This window comes from Besnoitia besnoiti, chromosome IV, assembly GCF_002563875.1.
Source record: "Besnoitia besnoiti strain Bb-Ger1 chromosome IV, whole genome shotgun sequence".
Classification (NCBI taxonomy): domain Eukaryota; phylum Apicomplexa; class Conoidasida; order Eucoccidiorida; family Sarcocystidae; genus Besnoitia; species Besnoitia besnoiti.
This window is the reverse complement of record NC_042359.1, coordinates 1,492,311-1,504,840: the sequence shown is the minus strand read 5'-3', so window position 1 is coordinate 1,504,840 and position 12,530 is coordinate 1,492,311. Positions and strand designations below refer to the sequence as shown.

At 61.9% G+C, this 12,530-nt stretch overlaps 1 protein-coding gene across 1 annotated transcript in view; it reads left to right on the top strand.

The window, feature by feature from the left end:
• Nucleotides 1-12,530, top strand: part of BESB_053610 (uncharacterized protein) — a gene marked incomplete at both ends in the record, with an annotated part of 37,340 nt that overhangs the window by 3,241 nt on the left and 21,569 nt on the right. Inside the window, 2 exons of the mRNA XM_029363796.1 lie at nucleotides 561-847; nucleotides 1,123-12,481. Of these exons, the coding sequence (XP_029219719.1) occupies nucleotides 561-847; nucleotides 1,123-12,481 (11,646 nt within the window). The remainder of the gene's footprint in view (nucleotides 1-560; nucleotides 848-1,122; nucleotides 12,482-12,530) is intronic.

Genomic DNA, 12,530 nt, shown 5'->3' with positions numbered 1-12,530 from the left:
TTGACAACAGAAGTCACGATTCAACCGACCCACGCGCCTCGTCACTGCGTCGTACCGAGTCTGTCGTTCGTGGACCATACGCGGTGCACTCGATAGATACCCTCTCCCTCTATAAACGTGCGAACCCGGTCGGTCTGGGCACACGCTCGCTCACGCTTCAATTCGACACGCTCACATACATGTCGCTAACGCACGCGCGTGAATACTGCCTCGCAGCCTCGTACCATGCCTGGCGCACGAGTACACAGAGATTTCCTCTTATCCCTGTGTACACGTATACATGTATGACGATTCTTCGCACACATAACACAGCATACGGGTCTGTTTCATGCAAGAGTCTTGGATAGGCACATTCACTCCAGCTGCACGCTTTCACCCTTGACGTGAGTTGTTGTGTCCAGATGCCCGTTCGATTTCGTCACCACCGTCCTACGGGTATTCTGCGCATTCCACCTATGGGCTGACTTCTGGCTCTTTCCCTTCGCCGTTTCCAACCAGACACCAGCAGCTCCTCTCCCATATTCGGCGAGTGCGATGTCGAAATGCTCTTGGCCTTTCAGGATTTCTCCCGCATCTGTCTTCCCCTCCTTACGCATGCGTTGTTGAGTCGATGCATCCGTACCTTCGAGGAGCACCTGCAAGCTTTCCTTCCTCGTTGATAGCCTCTCCGGATTTGTCACTTCCTTCTTCGTCTCACTCTGGAAGGACAAGGCACTCCGGGAGGACTCATGCCGCCGAAGGAGAGAGGACAGTCACTTACCGCACTGTTGAGTTACCGGGGGCCTCTCATGTGTTTCTACTGTTTGACGAACGGTGCAACACTCAGCGTAACAGAGACATCCTTTACGTAAGCCGACTGAGGAACATGGCAGCGTTCCCTGTTCATTGTCGGCACGACCGATCTTGGGGCGGGCTCGCGGAAATCGAATTCAGCCATCTTCCGGGAAGGATCACGGGTGGTATATAGCGTGTTACGAAGAGTTGGCGGCTGCAGAGCTTGCGTTGTTTCCTCGCATGCAGACAGTGCCAGCGAACACGGACAATATCAACGCACTCTCACACCCACTGTCTCTATTTGCGTCTTCTTCGGGGTGTATTCCGCCTGTTCCGGGCTTTTCGCAGGTCGTTCGCGGACGCTGGACATGCGCGCCTTCACGGATTCCTCAGTCGGTGCACGTCCTACCCCCCTGCAGCGGAGATGGCTTTCCTCACTGGCCAACTCGGCCGATTGTCGTGGATTCCTCCGTTATTTCCTTCCTGTTCGAAGTCGCTCCGCCTTCGTCCTCTTCACCTGCGGCTCTGTGGGGCTACCGGGTCACCTGTGTCGCTCAGCACTGGACCCTGCCTTCTGCTTTGTTTCAACATGCCCCTTCCCATGCGAGGAGACTCCCAGCGAACGATTCTCAAGTCGGTTCCAAAGCGAACCGTGACAGCAGCCGGCAGCACTCGGACCCAACTCGGCAGCTGCCGCCGCCCACCACCAGCTCTCGTACGGAACCCCTCCTTTCCAGCCCGTCCCTGCCTTGTTCCTTCGGCTTGCCGGCGTCTGAGAGCGAAAGCGGCAGACGCGAGGGGGTGGTCGCCGGGGCACTTCAAGGCACTGCGGGTTTTGCGAGGGCGCACACGGAGGCTCAGGCTCGGCGGTATGCGTCCGCAGCTTCCCAGGGCCCAATCAGCAGTCAGCCAGCGGAGGAAAACCAGGCGGTTGCTTTCTCCGGCGCTTCTTCTTCTGCGTCCGCTTCGTCGCTCCCCCAGTCGCCAATTTCGTCGCCTGGACTTCCTTCGCCCCCACAAACTGACTCTGTGCCGCTATCCTTTGTTTCCGGTTCGTCGTTACCCTGTGTGGATGCCATGTCTTCAGAGAACCCTAATCGGCACAGCCGAACTGCATGGCTCCCCTCGTTCCCACCCTCCCCCCGTCCGTCGCCTCCTCCTGCCGCGAGCCCAAAGTCTCCTTCCTCCCCGAGCATTTGCAGCCGCGGAAGAGGCCCTCCCACTGGCGGAGAACCCTCCCCGCTCGATACTGCCGCTCCCGGCCCAGCCGCCTCGCCATCCATCGACGCGCCGCACTCGCGTCCAACTCAAGAAGGGGCGATGCCGTCGCCTGTCGTCTCGTCCTGTCGCCCCGCTGGGAGCCCGACTCTTTTCGATTCGGAGCCGAAAGATACGGAGCCTGACCCCGTTTCGGCTTCCGGCCCCGGAGGGAACGAGGCAGCCCCAGAGGATGCGGCGCGACGTCCGCAAGCTGGACTGCCTCCCCTGCTGGAGGCCCTCGTTGCTGGGAGTGCTGCGCTCGCTGCGGCCATCGGTTCCCTTCTCCGGGGCCCGCCCGTTTCTTCCCACGAACGCAAACACGCAGAAGTCCTTCAGTCGTGCGTGTTTTCGGGCGGCTTTGCTCGAGACGGGCCTCTCCGCGTCCGGCGTTTGATTTCGGGGAGGGGCGTTGCCAAGGACACCAGTCTCTCCTTCCTTGGATTGCTTCTCGAACGCAAACGCAGGCGCGAATGGCTGCAGAGTTGCGCGGCTGGCGACAAAGGACAGGGGCCGATCGGGGCGTACAGAAGCCGCGAACGATTTCACAGAAGAACGGAGGAAGTAGGCGACATCAGCCCGCTCGGGAAGGATGCGATCGGAGCTGGGCGCAGCGGAGGCAAGGCCAAGCGCGACCGAAAAGACGCCGAGAGCCGGGAAGAGGCTGAGAGCAGACACGAGGGACTACAGACACAGCTGGAACAGGGAGCATCTGTCACTCGCGAGAGAAGGGAGGGCGACACCCACGCTGGGGAGTCGGCAACAGCTCCACCGTCTCTTCAACCAGCATTTCCCAGTCACGCTGATCGACCGAGCGCGGACGTCTCCTCGTCGACTCCATCCTCTCCCAAGCACCGTTTGACCGAGGCGGAAACTCCTTCATGGGGGGACGAACAGGAAGAGAGGTCTCCAACATCGCCCACCACGCGTGATGGGTACATACGGTTCCCAACACCGCCAACTGCGCCCTGGCTCCCAGCTTCATCGTCCCCGCTCTTCATCGTCTCACCGGTTCAGAGTGGCTTTCTGCAGCCCTCTGCACGTGCGTCGCTTGACTCTGAGAGCTGGCGAAGACCGGGATCGGGCTTCTCCACTTCACAGTCAGTCTCTATAGCAAATGTCCAGGAGGACCGCGACGAAGGAAGCCGCGACCATTCGTCTTTATGTCATCCGGTGGGGGGCGCGGCACTCGCAGAGGCGAAAGCGGCAGATAAAACCTCCTCGGGCCGACCACGCAGATCTCGAGAAGAGAGCTCGGTTGACACAGGCGACAAAGAAGAAGAAAGTTATGGAGAAACCCGTAAGATGCGGAGACCACGGCCCCTCAGGGCTGAAGACAGCACATGCGCGCGAGGCGATTTTGCTTCACAGGCACACGGAAGACGCAGCGAATATCAGGAAGAAGGCCTGCGCCTTCACAGCAGGGCGGGCCCAACTGTGGATACACAGCACAACCCATCAAGAGACAGAGACTCCAGTGATTCGTCAGCGGTCACAGAAACGCAGGCTGCTGGTTCCGCCTTTCCTACGTCTTCCTCCCCACCATCTTCTGTCGATTCCTCCGCCGCAGCCCCCTCTGCCGCTTCACCCGGCCGTGTTGTTTCCTCTAGTCAGCTCGCCAGGCCTCGTGTGGACGCAGGTCGATCCCCGCCGGCTCTGTCTCCGTCCGCCGCGGCGGCTGGAGCTGCAGAGGGCGAGATGAACACCGGCGCCGCGTTGCAGCTGCCAGGTGTTTTTGAAGAGATTTTGGCTCTTCGATCTCAAGGGCCCGAGGCAGTGTTGTCCCTGTTGTGGAAGAATGAAGGACTTGGCGAGCCGCTTGTCGAGTTATTGGACTGCACATCCCGCCGTGTTTCAGTTCCACGTTATTCAGCAGCCTCTCGAGAAATTGGCGAGCCGCATGCCGTCGCGACGACGAAGATACAAGTTGCGTGTGGAAGGCAAGGAGCTGCAGGCTACCGAGGTGTGCATGGATTTGTGTCTTGGTCAATTGCTTTGGAGCGAATGGGAGGACCACACATCTCTCGAGCTGTGAGGGCCTACGCGTGTTGCCTGATTAAGCACCTCTTTATGGAGAGCACCGTCCTATTGGTGCTGGAACAACTAGTCACAAGATTTCCAGCGCTCTTCCGCGACCGAGCGAGACCCGCTGAAAAGGCAGGAGAAAGCTCGGGTGCGCAGCTTGCAAGGTATGCGGAGAAGCAGAGAAGGAGAGATGAAAGAAGCGAGCACGGGAAAACGCGAGACGAGAAGAGGAGGGAAGAACTTGAAAGAGAAATGCAGGCTAAAGAAGAGGCCTGCGCGTGGCTCCTTGGCTGGAGGGAGGCTGAGCCACTCCTGTACGTATGGTGCGCCACTCGCCTGCTGCGACACTGGGTAGTGTCTGAGAGACAGAAGAACATGTTCCTGCTGGATGCGCGACGCAGAGAGAGGGATGAACAGACGGAGGCCAGAGCGAGGGACACAGAAGGCGAGACGAAGGCGGCCGACGGGGCAGAGCGACGCCTATCGGTGTCCTCGCTTTCATCCGCCCACCCAGAAAGCCCCCTGCAGGATGCCGTGGCAAACGAAAGAGCCCAGAATGAACTGGATGAGCTTGAGGCCCTCAGCACGTACGAATACTGGGGCGCTGTCCTCCTCTCTAGAGCGTCCATTCTCCTGGAGCTCGTGCCATTTCACAAGTCGTCTCAGTCCACTCAGCACGTCAGCTTTGCTCCGCCTCTCGCCAGCTCTCCGACGATTTCCTCTGCTACCCTCGCCACAGATGCTCCAGCTGTCTCGCCCTCCCCAGGGGACTATCAGGTATTGCCGGAACCGCCGACTTCGCTTCCTCGGGATGCTGCATTCGTCTCTTCCCCGTCGATCTCTTTCTCGCCGGCGGAGGATCAGCGGGAACAGGCTGCCGACCGCAGTGCGACGGGCGCCAACGGAGCTCTCGCCGCCTCACGGTCTCTTTGCTTCTCTTCGTGTCCACCGCTGGCAGATTCTGCAGCTCCGCCGGGCCTCGGGAGCATCCCTGCCGCCCCGCTGTGGTCGCGGTACGATCCCCAAATTCTCGCAAAGTCCCTGTCCCTTCTAGTGGCCGCCGACGCCTCCTCGCTCCGTGCTTCTGTCGCAGAAAAGGAGAAAGAGGCAAAACGAAAGAAGGCTGAGATGGCGGCTAGAAGGGAGAAGAAGAAGCAGAGCACGCGAAAAGAAGCAGCGAAACCAGACAAGAAAAGGGAGAGATGGAAAGCGCAGTTCGAGCTTTGGAAGACACTGCAAAGGTGGCAGGTCCTTTTGCGATTGAGGACACTAGAATTCGAAGACGACGACGATGAAGAAGAGTGGCGAGACGATCGCGTCGTGCACAGCGTGCTCCATGGCATCTCGGCTTTTTTTTTTCTGCGCCCGGGCGCACCTTCACCTCCGGCAACACGACGCCAGGCTACAGTAGCATGTCTGGCTTCGTACCCAAAGAATGATACCCCTCGGGTACCCACAGCGTACCACAGTGTGCCGCAGAACGCCGCCAGGTTCCAGGATTCGGTTTCCACCGGAAGCTGTCTGCGGCAGCCTCCGGCCGGTGTAGGGAATCCCTCATACCTCTCCCATCATAGCAAGTGTGGCTCTCCATCTGAAGCTCTCGCGCATGGAGGCCCTGCGCCCGAAAGAAGCCCCGCGCCGCTTGGGGACTCTCTGGCCGTTTTGGTCGCCGCAAGCGGTGCCGCAGCGGCGGCCGAGGCGGCGCGTGTGTCGGGCCGGTGGGGGCGTCTCGCGTCGAGTGTGGCGGAGAACGGAGGAGCCCGTGAAATCAGTGGAATGTTCCAAGTTCTGAAGGATCGGCGAAGACGTGCCAAGACGAGGATTCAGAGCTTCGACCTGATTCACTCCATTCTCAAGAAGATTCAGTTTCCGTTCACGAAGGCCCTCACTCTCAGAGTGCTTCGCTCCATGGGCGCCGAGGTCCCGACTGGCGGCCCCGTTCCTCTGGCGGTCCTGCTTCCCGCGTCAGAGTTGTTTTGCTCTCCGGTCGCAGGAGGCGGCTTCACGCGAGAGAGGCCCCAGCAGCTGGAGGCGCCATCCTCGAGTGAAAAGGGCAGGGGAATAAATATTCTGTGGCGACGGCAGTTTGCTTACCCCATGGCGTCGCCCCGGTTCCTGTTCTTTCGGCCTTACGCCTTCGGAGGCGAAGAGGAGGACTATGGAGATGCGCCTCGCCACACTGCGGCAGCCCTGCACCGCCTTTGTGAGGACGCACACGGACGAGGAGGGCAAGACGCGCATGCCTGCGTCTGGCCGGGGCCCTCCGTCCACGGCCCTCTGAGCCACTGCCGGTCGACCGACCTCCACTACGAAGAACATCTGAGAGGCTGTGGCAGTCAGCTGGAAAACCAAGTCAAACGCTCCTTCTATCGCGCCATGGCTCTGGTTGTCGCCTGCGCGACAACGCTGCCGGAGGCAGCGCTTCCCGGGTCGCGGCCTCACAGATTCGCCTCCGCCCTATCCTCCTATGCACCTGGCGGCGCCTTGCACCTCTCCAGGGATACCTCGCAGGTGGAGTGCACTTGCACCGACTCACACATGCCCCCTAGCAGTTTAGTGCCTCTCGCTGACACGAGCGGAAGGCGCCAGCCGCCGCAGAGCTCGTCTGAAGTACCGCGCCCAACCTGTGAACGAGCCTGGGCCCCAGGGCCGCGGCAAACACTGGCGGGCCCGATGGCGGAACATACGCCAGAGGCTCACCACAAGAGTCCGCGGGCCTCCTCAAACGAGCACGCTAGCCCACGCCCTCAAGGGACCCCCGGAGAGACAGCGCCCCAATGGACCGTGACAGGGCATCCACAGTGGGACCTCAGCCTTCCGGGCGAGCCGCCAGGTCGGGGCGACGCGCGCCCGCACACGCTCGAGCCTTCCACGACGGCGCTTGCTCGGGGTGCCCTCGGCAGCCGTTCGAGTCTGCTGGGCTCGTCTGGGCATGCGTCCGAACCCACCACCGTTGAGCACCCAGTGAGCCAACCCTCGGGGGACGGCACCGCGGACTTGGCCTTCGCGTTTGAAGAGGCGGGACTCTCTTCTCTTGCCTGTGGGCGCGCAAGCACCGGCGCGATGTCTAGCCCCGCACAACGGCCGCCTGCAGCCGGTGAGGGCAGCCCCCACGGGCTTCCTGGCGCGGGTCACACGGTGCGTTCTACTCCCTACTGCTGCGCATATGTTCAAGCCATTGCGCGCTCCGTTCTGGGGGTCGTCGCCTGGCGGGAGGAAGACCAAGACTTCTTGATCTCCGTGGGGCTAGTGGACAGCGCCATGCACGCCCTTCTGCCTTATGGTGTCCCTCGCGCTCCCGTGGCCTCTGGAGAAAGGCTGGAGGAAGGCGCGCTCTACCAGTGCAGCGCGACAGCCTCTCCACTCGGAGGGAAGACCTGCAGGCAGCAGTTGCCCTTCCTCGCTCCCCCGCAGGATGCAACGGCTGCAGCGAGGTGCCAACTGCAGCGACGTCGGAGAAGTGCGAGACCTGAAAACCACGACCGCCGTCAACCCGTGCCGGGGCGGTACGCGAGGATCCTGCTTGTAGTGACCCTCTGTTTACGAGCGCTAGTGGGAGGCGGAAACGCCCGCCTCCGACTGGTGTGCCTGAGGTACTGCGCTGACCTGCTTCTCATCTCCCTTCGGGAAATGCGCCGCGAAAGCCTGCTGAACAAAAACACCGGCACGCGTGTCGCCTCGCACACCGACAGGAGCCAAGCACGTCCTTTGCCGGCGCACAGTGCACATCCTGTTCGAGCTCGAGCCCCGGAGCATCGATACGCGCAACACATCGGACAGACAGTTGAGCGAGACCATGCAGAAAAGGACAGCGTCAAAGCGTTGGGGCAAATGGACGCCCCTGGAGGCGCTGATGGCCAAGGCGACACACACATCAAGGAGCCGGAATGCCGCGCCGCCGCAGACGATCTCCAAGATGCTTTGCGTTGCATCTCTGAATGGGAGTCTCAAGCGCACGTTTTCTTAACTCTTGTTCATCTGTTCACGTCTCGGCTTTTCCCTACGTCTCTGCTTTCCGCGATCTGTGGACGCCGAGATCTGGTGCCGCCGCACCACAGCGGTCCTCTCACTCGGAGCGTCTCTGGGCCGGGCAGTGTCCAGCGAGGCACCTCTTCCCTTCGAGGCTTTTCTGCAACCGCTTCACAGGCCAGTCAAGAGGGTGTTAGGTCAGTTGATCTCCAGCCACAAAGCAGCGCCAGGCAACGGGGTGACGACGACGCACTCTCGGATGTGACCTTGTCGCAGGCGCCCTGCAGGCGCCAGATTTCGCCGAGTTTTCCTCTCAGCCACGCCGGTGCTTTCTGGGACGATGCACTGCTTCCAGTAGAGATCCGGGAGGCACAGAGGTTCGTCGTCCATTACCCAGCAATTTCCATCAGTCTTCAACTATGTCTTACCGCCGGGTCCTTTCGCCTTGCACGCCAGGCCTTGGGTCTCCTGAAACTGCTTCTCCCGCGCATGACGCCGCATCACGCGATGCGATATTTCGGCGCGGCCTTTGCCATGCCGCGCCCCTTCACGAGCAGTCACTTGGGTTGCAACGCGCAGACGGTCGCTGCGTCGGACGTCGACTCCCAGGAACACCACCGCGGCAGCAGTGAGGAGGTAGCACCAGCTGACGCTCTGCGGGAGGCACAATGGCATCGAACTCTGCAGGCGGCCAGCGGGAGCGAGCGCGAGGACCACCCAAGCGCAGCGCACCCGTCAGCTCCGGCGGAGGGCAGACCGCGTATGGGGAGAGAAGCTGAAGCCTCTGCAGTTTCAGGGACTGACGAAGCTGGGCGGCGGGAAGAGAGATGCGTCCTTGAAGAGGCTCCTGTGGGACTCTCCTCAAGCGCAGGCGGATCGGTGCCAGCTCAGGGTGTCGCGGTGGATCCCTTCCTGTGTACGGACATCTTCCATCCGAGAGACCCGTTTCTGGCCTGCTGCTGCGCGACCAGTGCCTCGCCGAGTCGGGGCGGGGAGCCGGGCAGGGCCCTGTCGCCACTGCTGCGGTCGACGAGTGCGACAAGCACAAACAGCACTTGGGGAAGCGAGGTGAGCGTCAGCGCCTTGACGTGGAGTTGCGCGTCCAACGCCCCCTGCGGCGGCCGCGGAGAGGCGTCAAGCGACGAAGCGGCGGCGGAATTCTTTTCCCTTCTTCTGAGCTTCGCAGGCAACTGCCTCTCTGTGTGCCCCCTGCCCGCGGTTGCGACAGCCGCGTGGCAACCCACGGAAGTCGCACTGTCTCCAAGGCCTACCGCTGGGAGTCCGCCGCGCGCCGCCGGGACAATGGAGCCAAAATACAAAGACGCAGGAGGTGAGGAGGGTGCATCTCCTTGCGAGTGCCATGAAGAGGAATTGCTGCCTCCGTCGTCGAGTGGGCGTGCCCGGAATCTGTACGGCGACAAGTTGACTTGCCCCCTGCAAGGGTCTGCAGCCCAAAAAGCCCCCGAGCCGCGGGACGAACGCACCTGCGCATCGCCTGGCGAAACCGCGGCTCCTGGTGAACGGGGATGGTACTGCGCAGGAGAGGCGTCTGAAGCGAGACGGTCGGGCAGGGGCGAAGACTCATTGACGGGATCTCGCCATGCTGTTCCACGAGGTGGCGAGCCGTCGCAGTCGTTCGAGGGCAGCTGCCCACAGCGAGGCGACCATGCTTTGCCGAAGAGCCGGCTCCTTTGTCCTACGGCTCCTCTGCTGGTCTCGGGTTTGGTGCTGCCTCTCGGCGACACTCGCTCAGGCTTGGCTCAGCTGGCGGATCACATCGCCATCTCTCTGGCTCACCAGCGCTGCATCAGAGCGGATGCGCTGGCGGTCGTGGAGAGCCGGACAACTGCAGGGCCCGCGCCTGCGCTTCCAGCGTCGTCGGCCTCTGGCGGTGGCTCACAAAACGCCGAATCTTCCAGGCTAGACCCAGCTACGAGGTCCCCTGAAGCTCTTTCGCGATCTGTCTCCGAAGAAGACGCGACAAACCCGGTATCTCCCGACGGCGAAGGAAACACGCGCACAGCCGGAGGGGTGGTGTGGTCGCGTTGGGATAACGTGGCAAAGTTTCCGAATTCTCCTTATGGTGAGGAAGGGTTCGCTTCATCTCCCGTAGGCGCTGCGGAGGGTCCCACGGCAGAGACCCTCGCTTGCTCTGCCGTCCTTGTCGTGTATATTTTGCGAGCCCTTCTCAGCAGCCCCTTTTGGGAGTCGGCTACAAGGCGGTGTCTCCGCGATGCACTGCGAGAGGCATGCGCCCTCGCGTCTAATGGGGAAGGCCTTCTTCAGGCGGTCGCCCATGGCACGCGGCCTTACAGCAAAGAAAGCCGGCTTGAAGGCGCCAACGAGCGAAGAGACAGCCCAGCACCAAAAGGAGCAGAGGTGATGGCACGCGAGGAGGCCGAGCCTTCCGTGGACGCTGCCACGCAAGGAGCAGAGTCAGAAATGCATGCCGAAACTACGTCGAGAAGCGGAGCCCTGAGCCCTGATTACCCGGCAAAAGCTCCCACCGAGGAGGGGCGACGCCAGATCCACATACCGGGGCATGCTCCTGACGAGGGCCGTACTTCGATTCCTGGCCTCTCCAGTGGTGCCAGTGGGTCGCACTCAGCGCGTGATTCGCCAGTTGTGCTCCGGGAAGAGGCAGCGGACTCTCCAGTGGATTCAGGCGCCCCACCCTGCCAGTTAGTGCAATCGAGCGGGCACGAAGATGTGTCTCTTCCTTCCTTCAAGCGCCGAGGCAAAAACGCGCCTCTCGCGAAGCACCGTTGGTTGGATGCACCCAGTGAATGGGTTCGATCAGTCTCGAAAGCACTCGGAGCGCTGGCAGTCCTGACTGGCGATAGCGGCGAGTTCCTTCGTGTGGGGTCGATCCTTACAAAGGGGGCTGACGACGCAGGGCTGACGCCGCATGAGAGTGGCAGCGTGCGCATCGACTCCGCGGGTCTTCCCCGCGCCCTCGCCGACACGCCTCACGGGCGACACGCGCGTACCGGTCCTGTAGCCATGGTCGTGCGCTACGCGCCGCACGAGGGCGACGCGTTGGCGCTGGTCAGAGGAGACTGGCGCACCGGCGACTTGAGTCAAATGCAGGGCAAGGGGCCCGTGCCCGAGCTCGCCCTGTCTGGTGGGAGAGGCGCTGCGATGGCGTTTCAGGCTCCCTCGGATAGAGCATCAGGGTGTCAGCAGCTTGTTCATCTGCAGTGCCTTGACGCGTCCAGCTGGGGGCTTGCAGCCAACACGTCTTCAGCACACCAGCTCGTTGACAGCCTCCTTGCAGGGGAGATGGAAGACGAAGGCACTCAGCAAGAGGCCCTGAAGGGCGAGCGAGGGAGAGTCGATGACAGAGATAAAAGGCCTCAGCTCTTGAGGAAAGATTCCGACAAGTGTCTAGGAGCCTCGGCCGGACGAGCCAACTGGCAAGAAGGAATGCAACGCGCGTCAGCCGCCGACAACTCCTCCGCTCTTACATGCGGGAATGCAGCACGGGGGAGCCCCGAAAGGAAATTTCGAGACAGACTGAATCCGCCGCAGAATCCTCTCCAGTCGTTCCACATGGGTAGCTTACATGCCGCGTCCTCGACAGACAATCATGGCACCTGCAGAAGTGGAAGTGAGACGTCACTGAGCTCAACAATAGTCGAGCTGGCGAAGGCTGCCAAGGCTGCCATGCTTCTGGAGGAACGCAGGGATACCGGAGCGTCCCCTACACTCTCGGTTGGCCGTTGTCTAGATCCTCGGGCAAGCTCCACGACTCCGCAAAGCACGCCGCAGGCGCCCTGGTTTGCGGCGGTCCCTGGTCTGATCAGGCCACGCCCTGTGCTCTCTGCCCAGAGGGCTGCATCCACTGTGCAGACGCAGCTGAGGACTTCCATAGTCTCCGCGCTCTGCGAGCTCTTGAGAAGCCCCCGAGTTGTGGTACTGCTGTTCCAGCGGCGCATGCTCGCGTCGCTCCTGGACACGCTCTGCTTCCGGCCTATCGCGTTGACCCCGGCGTCTCAGGCCGAGGGCCAACACCACACCGCTGGCGTCCGACGCGCATCGGGCACTATCAGTGAGCTGCAGCGGAGAGCCCTGCGGCTGCGACGCGTCGTGCGGGACATGCTGCAGGGGACGATCGGAGTCGACAGCCGCCTGCTGCTGAAAGAGACGCAGGCCCTCGAGCTCGGCGGGAGCCCGTTCCGCCTGTTGCCGGTTCTCCTGCCCACCGCGTGGAGCCCAGCGTGCCCGAAGGGAGATTCGGTAGCCAATGGCGAGACCGCGGGCAGGTATCTTCGCGCGCCCTTTAAATTTGCAGCCTCCGACTGGCGACGACTGTCGCGCCGCCTTCCCGGTGCGGCAGGCACAGGCCGAGCAGAGGCGGAGGGCGCAGCTGGAAACGCTACCAGGCGATCCGCGTGCAGTGGCTGCGAGCTGGTTCGCAGAACGGTTGCGTGGGAGCTGCGCAAATGTCACAGCGGTAAGCGGGTAGAAGGAAACACGCGTTCGGATAGTTTATGGGGGACTCA